General features: G+C 42.1%; 1 protein-coding gene across 3 annotated transcripts in view; it reads left to right on the top strand.

The window, feature by feature from the left end:
• The window catches only part of LOC126419002 (NADPH oxidase 4-like), a 203503-nt gene that overhangs the window by 171427 nt on the left and 17796 nt on the right, over window positions 1-14280 (top strand). For all 3 annotated transcript variants that reach the window (XM_050086052.1, XM_050086053.1, XM_050086054.1), the window contains exons 13-14: window positions 6167-6278; window positions 6360-6437. In XM_050086052.1, coding sequence (XP_049942009.1) covers window positions 6167-6278; window positions 6360-6437 — 190 coding nt within the window. The remainder of the gene's footprint in view (window positions 1-6166; window positions 6279-6359; window positions 6438-14280) is intronic.

Below are 14280 nucleotides of genomic sequence, written 5' to 3'. Positions count from 1 at the left end.
GTGATTTTGTGTGGGTACGTTCCAGTAATATTGTATCCATTATTTGTATTATTTAGCATGTTGGATAGTGGGTTCAGAGCAAGGCAGAACCAGAAAGAACTTAATGAGTCTTCTTGGTATATTCCACGCTTAATCTGTATTGGCTGTGATGTGAAATTATTTGAATTTGTTTGGATATTAAGTGTGGTTTTCCAATTTTTCATTACTATGTTTAGGAACTGTATCAATTTAGGATCTACTTTGTATATTTCCAATATTTGTAGTAACCATGAGTGGGGTACACTATCAAAAGCTTTTTGGTAATCAATGTATGCATAGTGTAGCAACCTTTGTTTGGTTTTAGCTTGATATGTCACCTCTGCATCTATTATCAGTTGCTCTTTACATCCTCATGCTCCTTTGCAACAGCCTTTTTGTTCTTCATTTATAATTTTGTTCTGTGTTGTATGTGTCATTAATTTCTGTGTAATGACTGAAGTTAATATTTTGTATATTGTTGGTATTATTATTATTATTATTATTATTATTATTATTGTCACATTGTAAGCACAGTCACATCCAAATATGAAAGCAGGGTTGCCATTATGAAGTGCAACATTTAGCACCGAAAGCACATTTATCACAGACACCGTTGTACGGATGTAACAGAACTGCCTTCTGAATGGAGAGTGCTGCTATTTATACAGACATTGAATAGTCCAGAATTTGGAACATAAGAAACTTTGAAAACCTTCTAGAAATTATAAAGTGAAATAACAAATATTTGTTGGTGATTGGATTTAAATGGGACCTGCAGCATGCCAGCCAGTGACGCAAACCAATATTCTACAGTGCATGCAGCACAGCTTGTGGTATTATTCCCTCTCCTGGAGCAACAGTGACCTGCCATTTCATAAGTTATCACTGGGGCAACTACAGCATTCTAGATCTACGTCTTGTCAGTGCTCCTCTGCATGGCAGCACTGGAGGATCCTTATGTTTGGAACATGTTGTCACATCCTGTTCAATATGATAAACATCCAAGTTAACCCACTCCTGAAAAGCTTTGTGATCATTGAGTGGGCTTTCAGGACCATAATCCTAGATTTAGCATGTGATCTCCATCAGTTGATGACTATACAATACAGTGAAAATTAGCATTTTGATAACTCCCATTGTCTCGCATTTAATACAGGTGTAAAAATCCATACCAAGGCTCCTGGGCTATGCTCACTCTTGATTGTTTTCCTCGGTGTCCAGGGGCTATATAGAAATAAGGTGTCTTGTACTTACTTAAAAAACACGCCTTGTATTAGGTCGGAGGGGGGGCGGGAGGGGGGGGGGGGATGTCTGTTTCAGCACCTGCGCACTGCAAAAGGTGCACCGTCTAGTGGCACTGCATAACAGGCCACTACAGCAAATAACTTCAAGAACAGCAACCGCAAGATATTTGTAAGGTAAAAGTTTGTACACATATCAACTGGGTGCCAGATCGTGCATGGAGTGGAAAACATCATACCAAAACCCCATCCATCACACTACACTTCAAAACATAATTAGCAGGTTTAAAGAAAAAAAAAAGTATGTATTCTCTAGAATTAGTGATGGTATGAAATTCTGTGGTACTTTTCAACTGACTTGGTACTTTTCAGCTGATTTTTAAAGATGGAAACATCAATTGCTTGACTTAATTGAAGATGTAGAAAATGAACTGAAAGAACATGTAGAAGGTAATCAGGTTTATAAGGGTACTTGAAAACCTGTCCAAAATGAGCTGCTGGGCTGTATGTTGGAAACTTGCCATGAAGTTATTTCAGAAGAAATAAAGCAGATGGAGTTTGCTGCTATAATGGCAGGTGGAACAATAGATGTTTCTGAAAAGACATAGTGCTAGTTTTGCACTACGAAAAGAATAGTGCACCATATGAAAGGTTCTGGGGTTTTTCAGTGCTGAAGGCATAATGCTGATGCTCTAAGACAGTGTTTCCCAAGGTTTCTGAGGCCATTACCCCTGAGTCATCATCGTCATCGTCATCATCATGTTCCTTTCAAGATTATGCTGTTGCCTGTTCCAAACTCACAAACAAAATCATTTCCTTCTTTTTGTAGGTCTTCCAATATCTCTTTCCTCATTTGGCTCATAGTTCAGGATATTCTGGGTATTCTGTTCATGATATTTTTGAATTTTTTCTTTCATGCTGAAAATATTTAATTCTTTTCCAATATCTTTGTTTCTAATCATATCTCTTCTTGTGCAGCCCTCCATATTTCTGAGGAGCCTCATCTCTGAATTTTATTTTCTAGTTTTTTTGCGGTAACCCAGCTTTCGATTTCATGGGATAATGCCAGAACCACCATTACTCTACAGAATTTCATGATGGTTTCTTTTTGTACTTTATGGGCCTATGTTCTGCTAATGGTGCCACAGACAGCTTAGAATTATTGATTTTATTTTCAATAACAAATCAGGAGCTATAGCACAGCCTAAAAAAAGAGACTTGGGACACTTGTTCTAAAACTGAGTACAATAAGATATTACCTAGTACCCCTTACCACTAACATCATCAACATCAGTGCCTAACTAAATTTTGGAATGAAAAGAAATATTCTGTTCGAATACTCTTATTTTTAGAAAGACGAATGATAGTTTCTGCAAGTGTTTTATTATATCATGACGTAATGATTCTGCTTATTTCTAACAATCTTTTGTTGTAGAATATTGGAACTAACTCCTCTTTAGAGATGAGGGCTAGCTGTCCACATTAAGGCTAGGTACTTGTTGCGGAATACGCTTCCTCTGCACCGCTCCTCTCCCTAGCGGTCCTTGCTTTACCCGCACTCTTCACACCATATGAAGGCAACTGAATTGGGTTATGTGTGCTATGTTTACTGTTTGTGAATTACTTCATTGCTGGACTCCTTACTTCTGGACTGGTTGAGGTTGGGGGACCTTTGGCTGCCGAGGCTTCATGTCTCATGACTACTGCTAATAATTGTAAAACCGTGAAGGCCCTGTAGCAATTTAGTAACCATTACATAGCTACGTTTGTTGTGTGCCCTCAATTAGATGGATTATCTGTTGGCAAATGACTAATCAAGCAATTTGTGGTCCATTGAGGGAACTACCTAGAGCTCAGAGAATGCATTTTGATGAGATATTGAAGTATATTTGATGCATACGTCCCAATTTTGCTGTCACAGATGCAAGACACAAAGTAAAAAAATTGTGTGTAAAAAGTGGACTATGTGAGTAGAAGATGTTCATGCATTTGTTTCATAATCTTTAACCTCAGCCAAATTGTGTCATGGGTTAGTGCACGTGTGTGAAACAAAGATAAGGACTAGTAACTTAGTAATCAATATTACAGTCTTATGAGGTAGTGACGGTAATAATGATCTTTAAAAAAAATCTTAGTTTCATAACCGTAACACAATTGAATTCTTTCATTTTACCACTTAGAGAGTTTCATTTTGCCCCTCAGGGAATAATAACACCCAGGTTGGGAACCACTGCTCTAAGAACATGTATTTTGATTGTTGTAGATCCTTTGTTCAAAGATACACAAAAAAATTGTCGCACAAATGTACTCTGGGGCAAGTGTAATGAGTGGTTGTAAAGGTGGCCTGTAGACAAAAATTAAAACATTGTATCCTAATGCTCATTATGTGCATCATTATGTGCATGAATTAAATTTAACCATGGAACATGCTAATCAGTTGGCTGGGGGTGTTCTTTTTAAGTTTGTCATATTTTTTAGCTTTCTTTTCAAGGTTGGCAGAACAACATAGCACGTCAGAGGCATTGGTAGCTTGAAGTCCTTTTGGGACAGCTAAATGGTGGAATTTTAAGTCATGGACCACAAATGTGGTGTGTGAAAATAAATTCTTGCTGCTGGAATGTTTATTGATGCTGGAAAACTCATCATCTGAGCAAACTAGTTGTTAAGCAGTTGGACTTGTTGCAGTCTACAAGGTGAAGAATTCCTCTTTTGGATAGCTTTCTTCCAAAAAGTAATACCTCATATGCATATCATGTACAGTCATTTGCAGACAAGGTTGGTCAATGGTGCAATTAAAAAAAAAAATTCAGTTTCATGTTTCATAATGCATTTTTAATAATTTAAAAGTTTCAAACAATGCTAGTAATAATGCAGTCACTGTGACAGCCATCTCTCAGAGAAAGCTGTTGGGTTTCTCAAAGAAAGTATTTCACATAGCCATGCTGAGTATTGTCCAGATGAAATCAGAATAGTATATCCATTGTTATTTCAGCCTCATCATCATGAAGCAGCAAGAATGATGTAAATGGCTTTGCACTGTTGTATGTGAACATCACAATGGGCAATATTGTCTCCCAACCTCTCTGTTCAACACCAACATACATCAAGAGTGTATCTGGCAACGTCTTGTTAAAGCAGTCTGTGAGGCTGTTGATCTTTGAGTGATGGGCAGTTGTCATCCCATGGCTGATACACAATTTGCAATTAACTCTGATACTAGTCTTGACTGAAAACCTTTTCCATGATCAGAGATCATCACATGATCACATGGCATATTCTCCACTTCAAAATGATGTCTTTTAGAAGAAATATAGCAATATGCAGAACTTTGTCAGTTGGTATAGCTTTGGTGGGGTGGTTGATGTACCAGTGCAGACTGTTTGTTATCCATTGATTCTAGTTTGTCAGCTGTTCATCAGACAAATTGTGCAATCTCAATGTGGGCAGTACCTGGGGTAATTAGAGTAGAGGACTGATTGGGGGACACCTACAACACACTCGAGCATCCCTCGGATCTCCACATCAGACCCACCATGGAGATGCCCACTGGCAACAGCCTCAAGCTGCATGACAGAAGCCAGTACCACATGGAGGTGTGTGCAAAGGGTCACTAACTCAGCAATCACTGTCTCTATCCATACTAAAGATGATGGAAATAAACTCTAGACAGTTATTAAAGCAAAGGACACTGCCTGATAAATACGCAAACATACAAGAAATTTATGAGTTTAATCTAAAGAGTACACAGGGATCCAAATAAGCCACTTCTTATTAGAAGCTATGTCAACTCACAAATGACATGATATGCTTCAATGTGCTGTTGTAGGGACAGAAGCTACCACCTAACTGAAACAACAGCTGTAATTGTCTCTTGAAACAAAACCAAACACCTGTCATGATGCAAACAGTGGTACTGTGTACTACACAGTAATTAAAATGCAATGGGAGCTGTCAGTCTTGACAGATCTTCAGTATTCATTATTGAGAGTGTCCACTGTTGTGTTGTACTTTAAGTCATAACACAGTTCTTCAGAGGGTTCTCTGAGTTGCCTTTTACAGAGATTTTTTGCTACTTCAGTGATACCTTGTAACTTACATGATCCATCCAAAAAGTTCCAAGATTAATTTTATTCCTGGCATATGAGTGATGTCAGCGCAGTAACTGTGGTGGCAGCTTTAACTAACAACTGTAACGGGAGGAGTGCATTTCACCAGTCAGTTGTGAGCTGGCAGTGTTAAGTAGTGTGTCTTCAACCATAGTGTGTGCAATGGAGCAGCAGTTCTAAACCAAATGTTCAGGACATTCTCCAGAACAATTTGAAGTGGAGAAAAGTGTGTGAAAAGTTTGTCCTGCATGCTGTAACTCCCAAACAAAAACAATGCATAGATGCCTGTTGCGAACTGATTGAAATGTAAAACCTGGACAAATCTTTTCTGACCACTTCTTCAGTATTGATGTGTAGCATGTGTGATGAGACTTGGTGTTATCAGTACAAACCTTCCACAAAACGACAAAATGCAGAAATTCATGTGAATATTCAACACTTTGATGACATAATCAACATTTGAGTCAGCATGATGTGTGAGTTGAACAACATCCTGAAAAAGGACTTTCCCAGTTTCACATGGTTGTATGAACATTCTGTGTGTTGTACTTAAGTGGGGGATGGGGGTGTTATGGGAAGACTATATAGAACATCTGAAGCATTAAAGCTACCAATTGATTTTTCTGTTTTTCATTAATCCACTGCTGAAACTTTTTAGGCTGGTGGGGTACATGTTACACATCAATACTGAAGAAGTGGCCAGAGCTTTTACTTGTCATTTGTTATTTCCAGCTCCTCATGTCTGATTTTGTTGCATTGCTACACTGTTTTAATGGATTTCTTTTCCTTGTCTGTCAACAGGGATTGCACAGCACTTCCTCACTTACCAGAACGGTTACATTTTGTCTGGTTACTGAAAAATGTGGAACAGCTACTGTGGTTTGCAAGCTTACTGTGTTCATTGCATGACAGAGTAAGAATGACATATTATTATATATTTTCAAGCAGTGTCTTCTTCTTTTTTTTCCTAAAAAAAGTCTGGATTCTGTTGCAGTTCTGGATGAACAACCAACCTGACCGTTTGAACATAATACTACATGTCACAAAGAACTACAGCTCAGCGTGTAACACAGTAAGAAACTTTACTTTTACAATCTACTATTCAGATTTTAAGAGCCCTGAATTCAGATATCATTCTAAGAGATGTTTGTCTGTACAAGTAAAGCTTTACTTGAATAAAGAACTTCCTTCCAGAATGTTATAATGAAATATGCCACATATATTTTGACCATTTCATTAAAAATAAAGATTTAAACAGATTTAGTAAAGCTCATCATATATCATATTGTGCATATCACACATGTTCTAGGATGTACAAGAAATAGCCTGTTGTAATGATGACATTCAATGTTTGATTTCATTAACATATGTTTATGAAACCTAATTAATTTAAGAGTAAAGAAGATCACTCATTGAGAAGCAGAGGCATTGAGTCATTGAAACACACATAAAAGAAAAAGAAGATTTAGTAGCGTGTGGAATAAATCCTGTGTTGAGCTAAAGTACAAACACAAGAGTGCACTTACATATATATATATATATTTGTGTGTGTGTGTGTGTGTGTGTTTTGAACCATAGAAAGAGATGCATACTTTGTATTTGAATTATTTCTACTTTTTGTATTGGCCTACAAACATATAATAGCTACTTCCAAACACAATATTTACATATTACCTAAATGGAATTTCCATGATGCAAACAATGTACAGAAAAGTGAAAGCAGGTGAGCCCACTTGCCTGTAAATGACTTGGGTTTAGCATCTGTAGATAAATGGTTGCCTGTCCTCATTATTTGTATGCGAGTAACTTACTTACAATCACAAAGAGATAGAATGACTGGCTATACTTTCCTTTCAGAGATGAAGTTCCAGTGCAACTGATAAATACATTTCAAATTGAAAACACAAATCCTAGCTTTTGAAACCATTAGTTCCTTCCTCAGCAGGCATTGAGGAGGGATGGGTTGGGGAAGTTGGAAACGATCAGCAAGACACTCAGACCCCAAGATGAGAAAGACCCACCTGTTGTCACTATCTAAATATACAATATATTACAAGTGCAATTAGGCTTGGAGTTTGTTTATTTAAATTTTGGATAAATAGGAATTCCTGTGGCACCTCAGCTTCACTAAAGTTAAATAGTAAATACACCAGAATGCATGTGGATGTTGTATAGCATTATCTTACAGTCAACTCTTCAGTGAGTGACAAACTGTAAAAGACCACAAACAACTCATCACTCTTCCTTATACACAAGAGCTTTGGACCAAACTCCAGCATAGTCACTAAATATTAATTAAATAGCCCAACATTCAATTTTACAATAAATTGTGCATACAGTCAACATGATAAGAGCGCTACCATTTGACATCTTATTTGCAGCTATAGCTGTATGCATCTACAAGCTATTAATTTTGTATAAGCATTGATTTATGCAAACTGTTCTGATTTTCTTAATTTTTCCAATACAATTATCTGCTAAGTGACAGTAATTTTGTTTCATTATTGTGATATTTTCATGTGTTTTGAGTTTCTGAAAGGTTAATTAGAACATGTCAAACTTTATGTACTGTTCACAAAGGTACTTTTCATAGCTGTGCATGAGCCGTGCCCCTATAGGTAGCTTAGTGCATATACTAGAAATTGTGGAGATCACATCCCTCTTTCAAATAGCAGACTGTGAAATCTATGCTTCTCTCTTCTTACAGTATATCTTGACTTGCTCTATGTCCTGAATGTTCTGTATGTTGAGATGAGCAGAACTCAATAAATGAACAGTGGATCTTCCTCCCATGCATGATGTTCAGTTTTCCCATCATTCAAATATTACTGTGTGACTTGGTATACAGCTAAAAGCAGCCTATTCCCCCTACCCATTTTTGGTAGCAAGAGGAGGGAACCCTTTATGTTCTGGAGTTGCTCCTCTGCTGGGTAAGTTTGCTGATAGTTATAAAAGAGCAGATGAAACTTTTTGCCTTTGGTTTCACTGCATCTGTTCCAGCGTTAACAGAATCGATTATTATTCAACATGGAACACTGTAGACATACTTGATAGGCAGCTTCTGAAGATATGTTAAGGGAGAACTATTGAGAAGTCAAGGGATGTTTCCTGTAAGTATTAATATTTAACACACACATTTTGAAAAATGGCTCTTTGCACAGATCTGAAATGGCTTCTTTGCTCGCAAACAATTATTGAAAAGGTGCCCCATTGGTGGACAAGAAACAGTATGATAAAGCCAGCAGCTGGGGTGTATAAAATATTTTGTATGCTCCAGAATGAGATTTTCACTCTGCAGCGGAGTGTGCGCTGATATGAAACTTCCTGGCAGATTAAAACTGTGTGCCCGACCGAGACTCGAACTCGGGACCTTAGCCTTTCGCGGGCAAGCTGAGCTACTGAGGCACGACTCACGCCCAGTCCTCACAGCTTCACTTCTGCCAGTATCTCGTCTCCTCTCTTCCAAACTTTACAGAAGCTCTCCTGCGAACCTTGCAGAACTAGCACTCCTGAAAGAAAGGATACTGCGGAGACATGACTTAGCCACAGCCTGGAGGGATGTTTCCAGAATGAGATTTTCACTCTGCAGCGGAGTGTGCGCTGATATGAAACTGGCAGAAGTGAAGCTGTGAGGACCGGGCGTGAGTCGTGCCTCGGTAGCTCAGATGGTAGAGCACTTGCCCGGGAAAGGCAAAGACCGCAACTTCGAGTCTCGGTTGGGCACACACTTTTAATCTGCCAGGAAGTTTCATATCAGCGCACACTCCGCTGCAGAGTGAAAATCTCATTCTGGAAACATCCCCCAGGCTGTGGCTAAGCCATGTCTCTGCAGTATCCTTTCTTTCAAGAGTGCTAGTTCTGCAAGGTTCGCAGGAGAGCTTCTGTAAAGTTTGGAAGGTAGGAGACAAGATACTGGCAGAAGTGAAGCTGTGAGCACCGGGCGTGAGTCGTACCTTGGAAACTCAGATGGTAGAGCACTTGCCCGCGAAAGGCAAAGGTCCCGACTTCGAGTCTCGGTCGGGCACACAGTTTTAATCTGCCAGGAAGTTTCATATCAGTGCACACTCCGCAGCAGAGTGAAAATCTCATTCTGGAAACATCCCCCAGGCTGTGGCTAAGCCATGTCTCTGCAGTATCCTTTCTTTCAAGAGTGCTAGTTCTGCAAGGTTCGCAGGAGAGCTTCTGTAAAGTTTGGAAGGTAGGAGACGAGATACTGGCAGAAATGAAGCTGTGAGGACCGGGCGTGAGTCGTGCCTCAGTAGCTCTGATGGTAGAGCACTTGCCCGCGTAAGGCAAAGGTCCCGAGTTCAAGTCTCGGTCAAGCACACAGTTTTAATCTGCCAGGACGTTTCATTTTGCATGCTTTCACTCCATGAGTAGTGGCTACCTGATGTAAAGTATGGCCAAATTAAGATCCTGATGATGGACTGTGTCGAATATCCTAAGGTGTGATAGTACAGTGGATCCATATACCATGAAATCAAAATCAAACTGTTACCAAACAAAAACTGTAAACAACTGAAATAGGCCTGGATGTGATGTATACCTTGGGCATGTTTGGGTCTCTCCTGGTTTAAGAAGGGTGATTAAGATAGCTTCCTTCCATGTATCAGGAAGCTGTTCTGTTTCCCACATTAGATTAAAATATTTCAGTTGGTTTCCTTTAGCATTTCCAGTGGAGTACCAAAACATGCTCTAATGGATTTTACCATTTCCTGACGCATCACATGCCTCACATAATTCCAGGTCCAGCTCACACACAGAGAAGAGATACTTGTAAAGTTCATTATTGGTGGAACTGAAATCCTAACCACTTCCATTAACCATCCCTCAGTAGCCAGATATTGGATGGCAATGGCAGTGATTCAACCTAAATGCTCTGCCAAGATCTGGATCATGTCTTTCTTGCTGGTCAGTTTAATCTTGACTACTGTTATCAATCTTGGACCTATGACAGGCGGAGCTGATGGAGGATATAGAGAAGATATAATAGCAACCACTACTTGTAAGTTGATGTTGAGAGAGAGAAAATTAGTTATGGTATCTATCATCGATAAAGATAGCAAACCCACATTTAGCCCTTACCCCATTCAAACACTTCAAAAATGGAGCTTTGCAAGCAAAGGCACTGGGTCTTAAATCCTCCACATGAATATTGAACCTGTTAATGATCCACTGCTGTAAAATATCAATTTAAGCAGTGAGCTTTTCTTTGTGAAATTTTATTTGCAGTTGCAGAATCTTACTGATGTTAGCTGCATTAGGTATGATGATATCATCTATTGAAAAATGGAAAATACAGGATGGAATAATGTTGGTATTACAAAAAGGATAGATTACTACTCACCATAGCCAGCCGCAGTGGCCGAGCGGTTCTAGGCACCTCAGTCTGGAACTGTGCGACCGCTACGGTCGCAGGTTCGCATCCTGCCTCGGGTATGGATGTGTGTGATGCCCTTAGTGTTGTGACAGTGCCACGACATTCAAAAGTGCCGCTACGTTAGTACACGAACACGGTGATAGAGGCGCTCCGCAGCTCGGCCGAGTGCGGGAGCGCCACCTGGCTATGAACGGCGCGGGCCGCATGTCACGGCACGGCAGTCGAATGACAGATACGAAGTTAGTAACATGTAACCCGCTAGTGTTTCTACTTTTGTATATCCACGCAATTTATTAGTGATTAAAGGTTATAACACTTTTTGGCGACGAGGTCGGATATTTTTTTCCTGCATTGTGGAATTGTGTGTTCGTGTCGGGGCAGACATGGAACAGCTTATGCAAGCGCTCATTGAACAACAAACACAGCTGACGGCTGCTATTCAGGCACAACATACACAGCTGACGGCTGCTATTCAGGCGTTGTCGACGTCACTTACTCATCGTCTGTCTTCCTCTTCTCCGCCTCCGTTCCCTCCTTATGACGAGGCCGCTGAAGACTGGGAGGATTATGAGAAGCGTTTGCGGCAACACTTCTTGGCTTTCGGCGTTGTCAACGCTCCTATGTGTAAGTCGTTATTTCTCTCTTGGATTTCCCCACGGATCTATCAGCTGCTATCTCAGTTAGCCCCTCTGCGGGAACCTGCCTCTCTGTCCTTCCAAGAAATGTGTGACTTATTGTCTAACTATTACCGAAAAAACACCCATGTCGTTGCCGCCCGCGTGGCGTTCTACCGGTGTCGTAAACAGCCCCATCAATCTTACCGGGCTTGGGCGGCGGAACTACACGGTAAGCGTCGGAAATGTCAGTTTGTCACGGACACTCATCATGAGTCTTACGCTGATTCAATGGTTAGGGACGCTGTTTTACGGCTTGCTCCTGATAAAGAAGTTTGGCAACGTGCCTTACAATTGCCAAACCCGTCGTTGTCGGAAGTTCTCAGCATCGCTCAATCGTTTGAAGTGTCTCACGCTGCTGGTGCGCAAATAGACGCGTGGTGTGATGTAGGCGCTGTACAAACCACTTTCGACGCAGACAATTTGCCTGTTTCACAGGGAAATGATGATGTGGCGACGGTGCACTCGCGTCAGCAACGTCGCGTTGGGCCGCCACGCTCGCAGCGAAAACAGCAACCACAAAAGCAGGTTCGTTCCGCCCTTCCTTCTTGTCCACGTTGTTTCGTACAGCATGACAGAGCCGCGTGTCCAAAACGTTGGGCCACGTGTAATTCATGTAGGAAAAAAGGCCACATTGCTTCTGTGTGTCAGTCCCCTAAAGTTCCTGTCGACGAGGACGAGGCATCGGACATGGATGTTAACTGTGTGCTTTCTCAAACGAATAAGTTGTTTGTTACTGTTCGTGTTCTGGATAAAGACATTCACATGCAAGTGGACACTGGCTCTGCAGTAACTCTCATTAATTCTCACACGTATTTGGAGTTGGGCTCCCCTCCCTTGTCTCCAGTTACGCGAAATCTACGAACTTATAATAAGCAGAAAATTCCTATCGTTGGCCAGTTTGGTGCTTCCACTGCCTACAAGTCTGTTGTTAGGCCCCTCACGTTTTATGTGGTGGATCATGCGGGCACTGAAAACCTGTTTGGTTATGATGCTTTCCAGTTGTTCGGGTTCTCCATTGATGATGATGTGCACCTCATATCTGAGGACATTCTGTATCAGCAGCTGGATGGCTTGTGTTCTGAATTCTCGTCCGTGTTCTCTGCTGGTCTGGATCGTGCCAAGGATTTTGAAGCCCACATTACTCTTAAACCTAAGGCTCACCCTAAGTTTTTCCGGGCACGCCCTATTCCGATGGCGTTGCGTGCGCCTGTCAAAGCTGAGATAGACAGGTTAACAGCTTCGGGGATTCTCCTTCCTGTTACCTCCAGCGAATGGGCATCGCCCATCGTGGTGGTTTCTAAACCAAATGGGAGTCTGCGATTGTGTGGTGATTTTAAAGCCACTGCCAACGCTCAAAGCCTCATTGACACTTATCCTCTTCCCCGTCCTGAGGAGTTATTTACCAAGCTCGCTGGGGGCCAGTTCTTTTCCAAACTTGACTTATCGGAGGCGTACCATCAGTTGCTGTTGGATGCATCTTCCAAGGAATTTCTCGTCATCAACACTCCTTGTGGGTTGTATCAGTACCAGCGGTTACCATTTGGCGTCGCTAGCGCGCCGGCCATTTTTCAGCGGTTTTTGGAACAGCTCATGGCTTCCGTTCCCGGCTGCATCAACTACCTGGATGACATTGTTGTCATGGGGGCCTCCACTGAGGAGCACCTTCGCAATTTGCGTTCACTGTTTCGGGTTCTGCATTCAGCAGGGTTGAAGTGCAATCTGGACAAGTCTCAGTTCTTCCAACCCTCCATTGTGTATCTTGGTTTCCACTTGTCCCGTGAGGGTATACGTCCTCTACGACAGCACGTTGCGGCCATTACCGCTCTACCCCGGCCGTCTATGGTCAAAGAACTTCAGGCGTTTCTAGGCAAGGTTGCTTATTATCACAAATTCACTCCCTCCGCGGCGGCGGTGGCTCATCCTCTGCATCAGCTGTTACGCAAAAACGTTCCTTTCTGTTGGTCCGCCGAGTGTGAGCAGGCTTTTGTCTGCCTGAAGGCTCATTTGCAGTCGGCGCCTTGTCTTGCCACATTCCGTCCGGGTCAGCACTTGGTTCTGGCGACTGACGCGTCACAGTATGGCCTAGGGGCTGTTCTCGCCCATCGGTATGAGGATGGGTCGGAACGACCCATCGCCTACGCTTCCAAGACCCTCAACGATGCCCAACGGCGTTACTCTTAAATAGAAAAGGAGGCGCTCGCTATCATTTATGCTCTAAAAAAGTTCAGCGTTTTTTTGTATGGTTCTAAGTTTCACCTCATCACAGACTACAAGCCGCTGGTCTCTCTGTTCAGCCCCTCGGCGTTGCTTCCGGATAAGGCAGCTCACCGCCTGCAACGTTGGGCCTTATACTTGTCTCATTTTCACTATGAGATTCACTATCGCCCCACGGCCCAGCACGCCAACGCTGACGCGTTGTCGCGTTTGCCGATGGGCGCCAACCCGGTTTTCGATCGAGATGGACTACTCTGTTTCCACATTGATGAGGAAGAACATCGTGCGGTCGAGGGTTTTCCACTTACAGGTTCGCAGGTCGCGTCGGCTACTGCGCGGGACCCGGTCCTGCGTCAGGTGATCGGTTTTGTTCAGCGGGGTTGGCCGGACAGGACCAAGGGCCGGGCATCGGATCCCCTTCGCAACTACCATGCCTTGCACCTTCGTCTGTCTGTTTGTGAGGGTGTTGTTCTTTTGGCCACGGATGGCGCATCTCCTCGGGTTGTGGTGCCCGCCTCTCTTCGCAAAGATGTTCTCAAACTATTGCATGAAGGCCATTGGGGGATTTCTCAGACTAAGTCCCTGGCCTGCAGGCACGTTTATTGGCCCGGTATTGATTCGGACATCGCCCACATGGTCGCTGC

Source organism: Schistocerca serialis, chromosome 9 (genome assembly GCF_023864345.2).
Source record: "Schistocerca serialis cubense isolate TAMUIC-IGC-003099 chromosome 9, iqSchSeri2.2, whole genome shotgun sequence".
In the NCBI taxonomy this organism is placed as follows: Eukaryota; Metazoa; Arthropoda; class Insecta; order Orthoptera; family Acrididae; genus Schistocerca; species Schistocerca serialis.
This window is presented reverse-complemented; position numbering and strand designations above follow the sequence as displayed.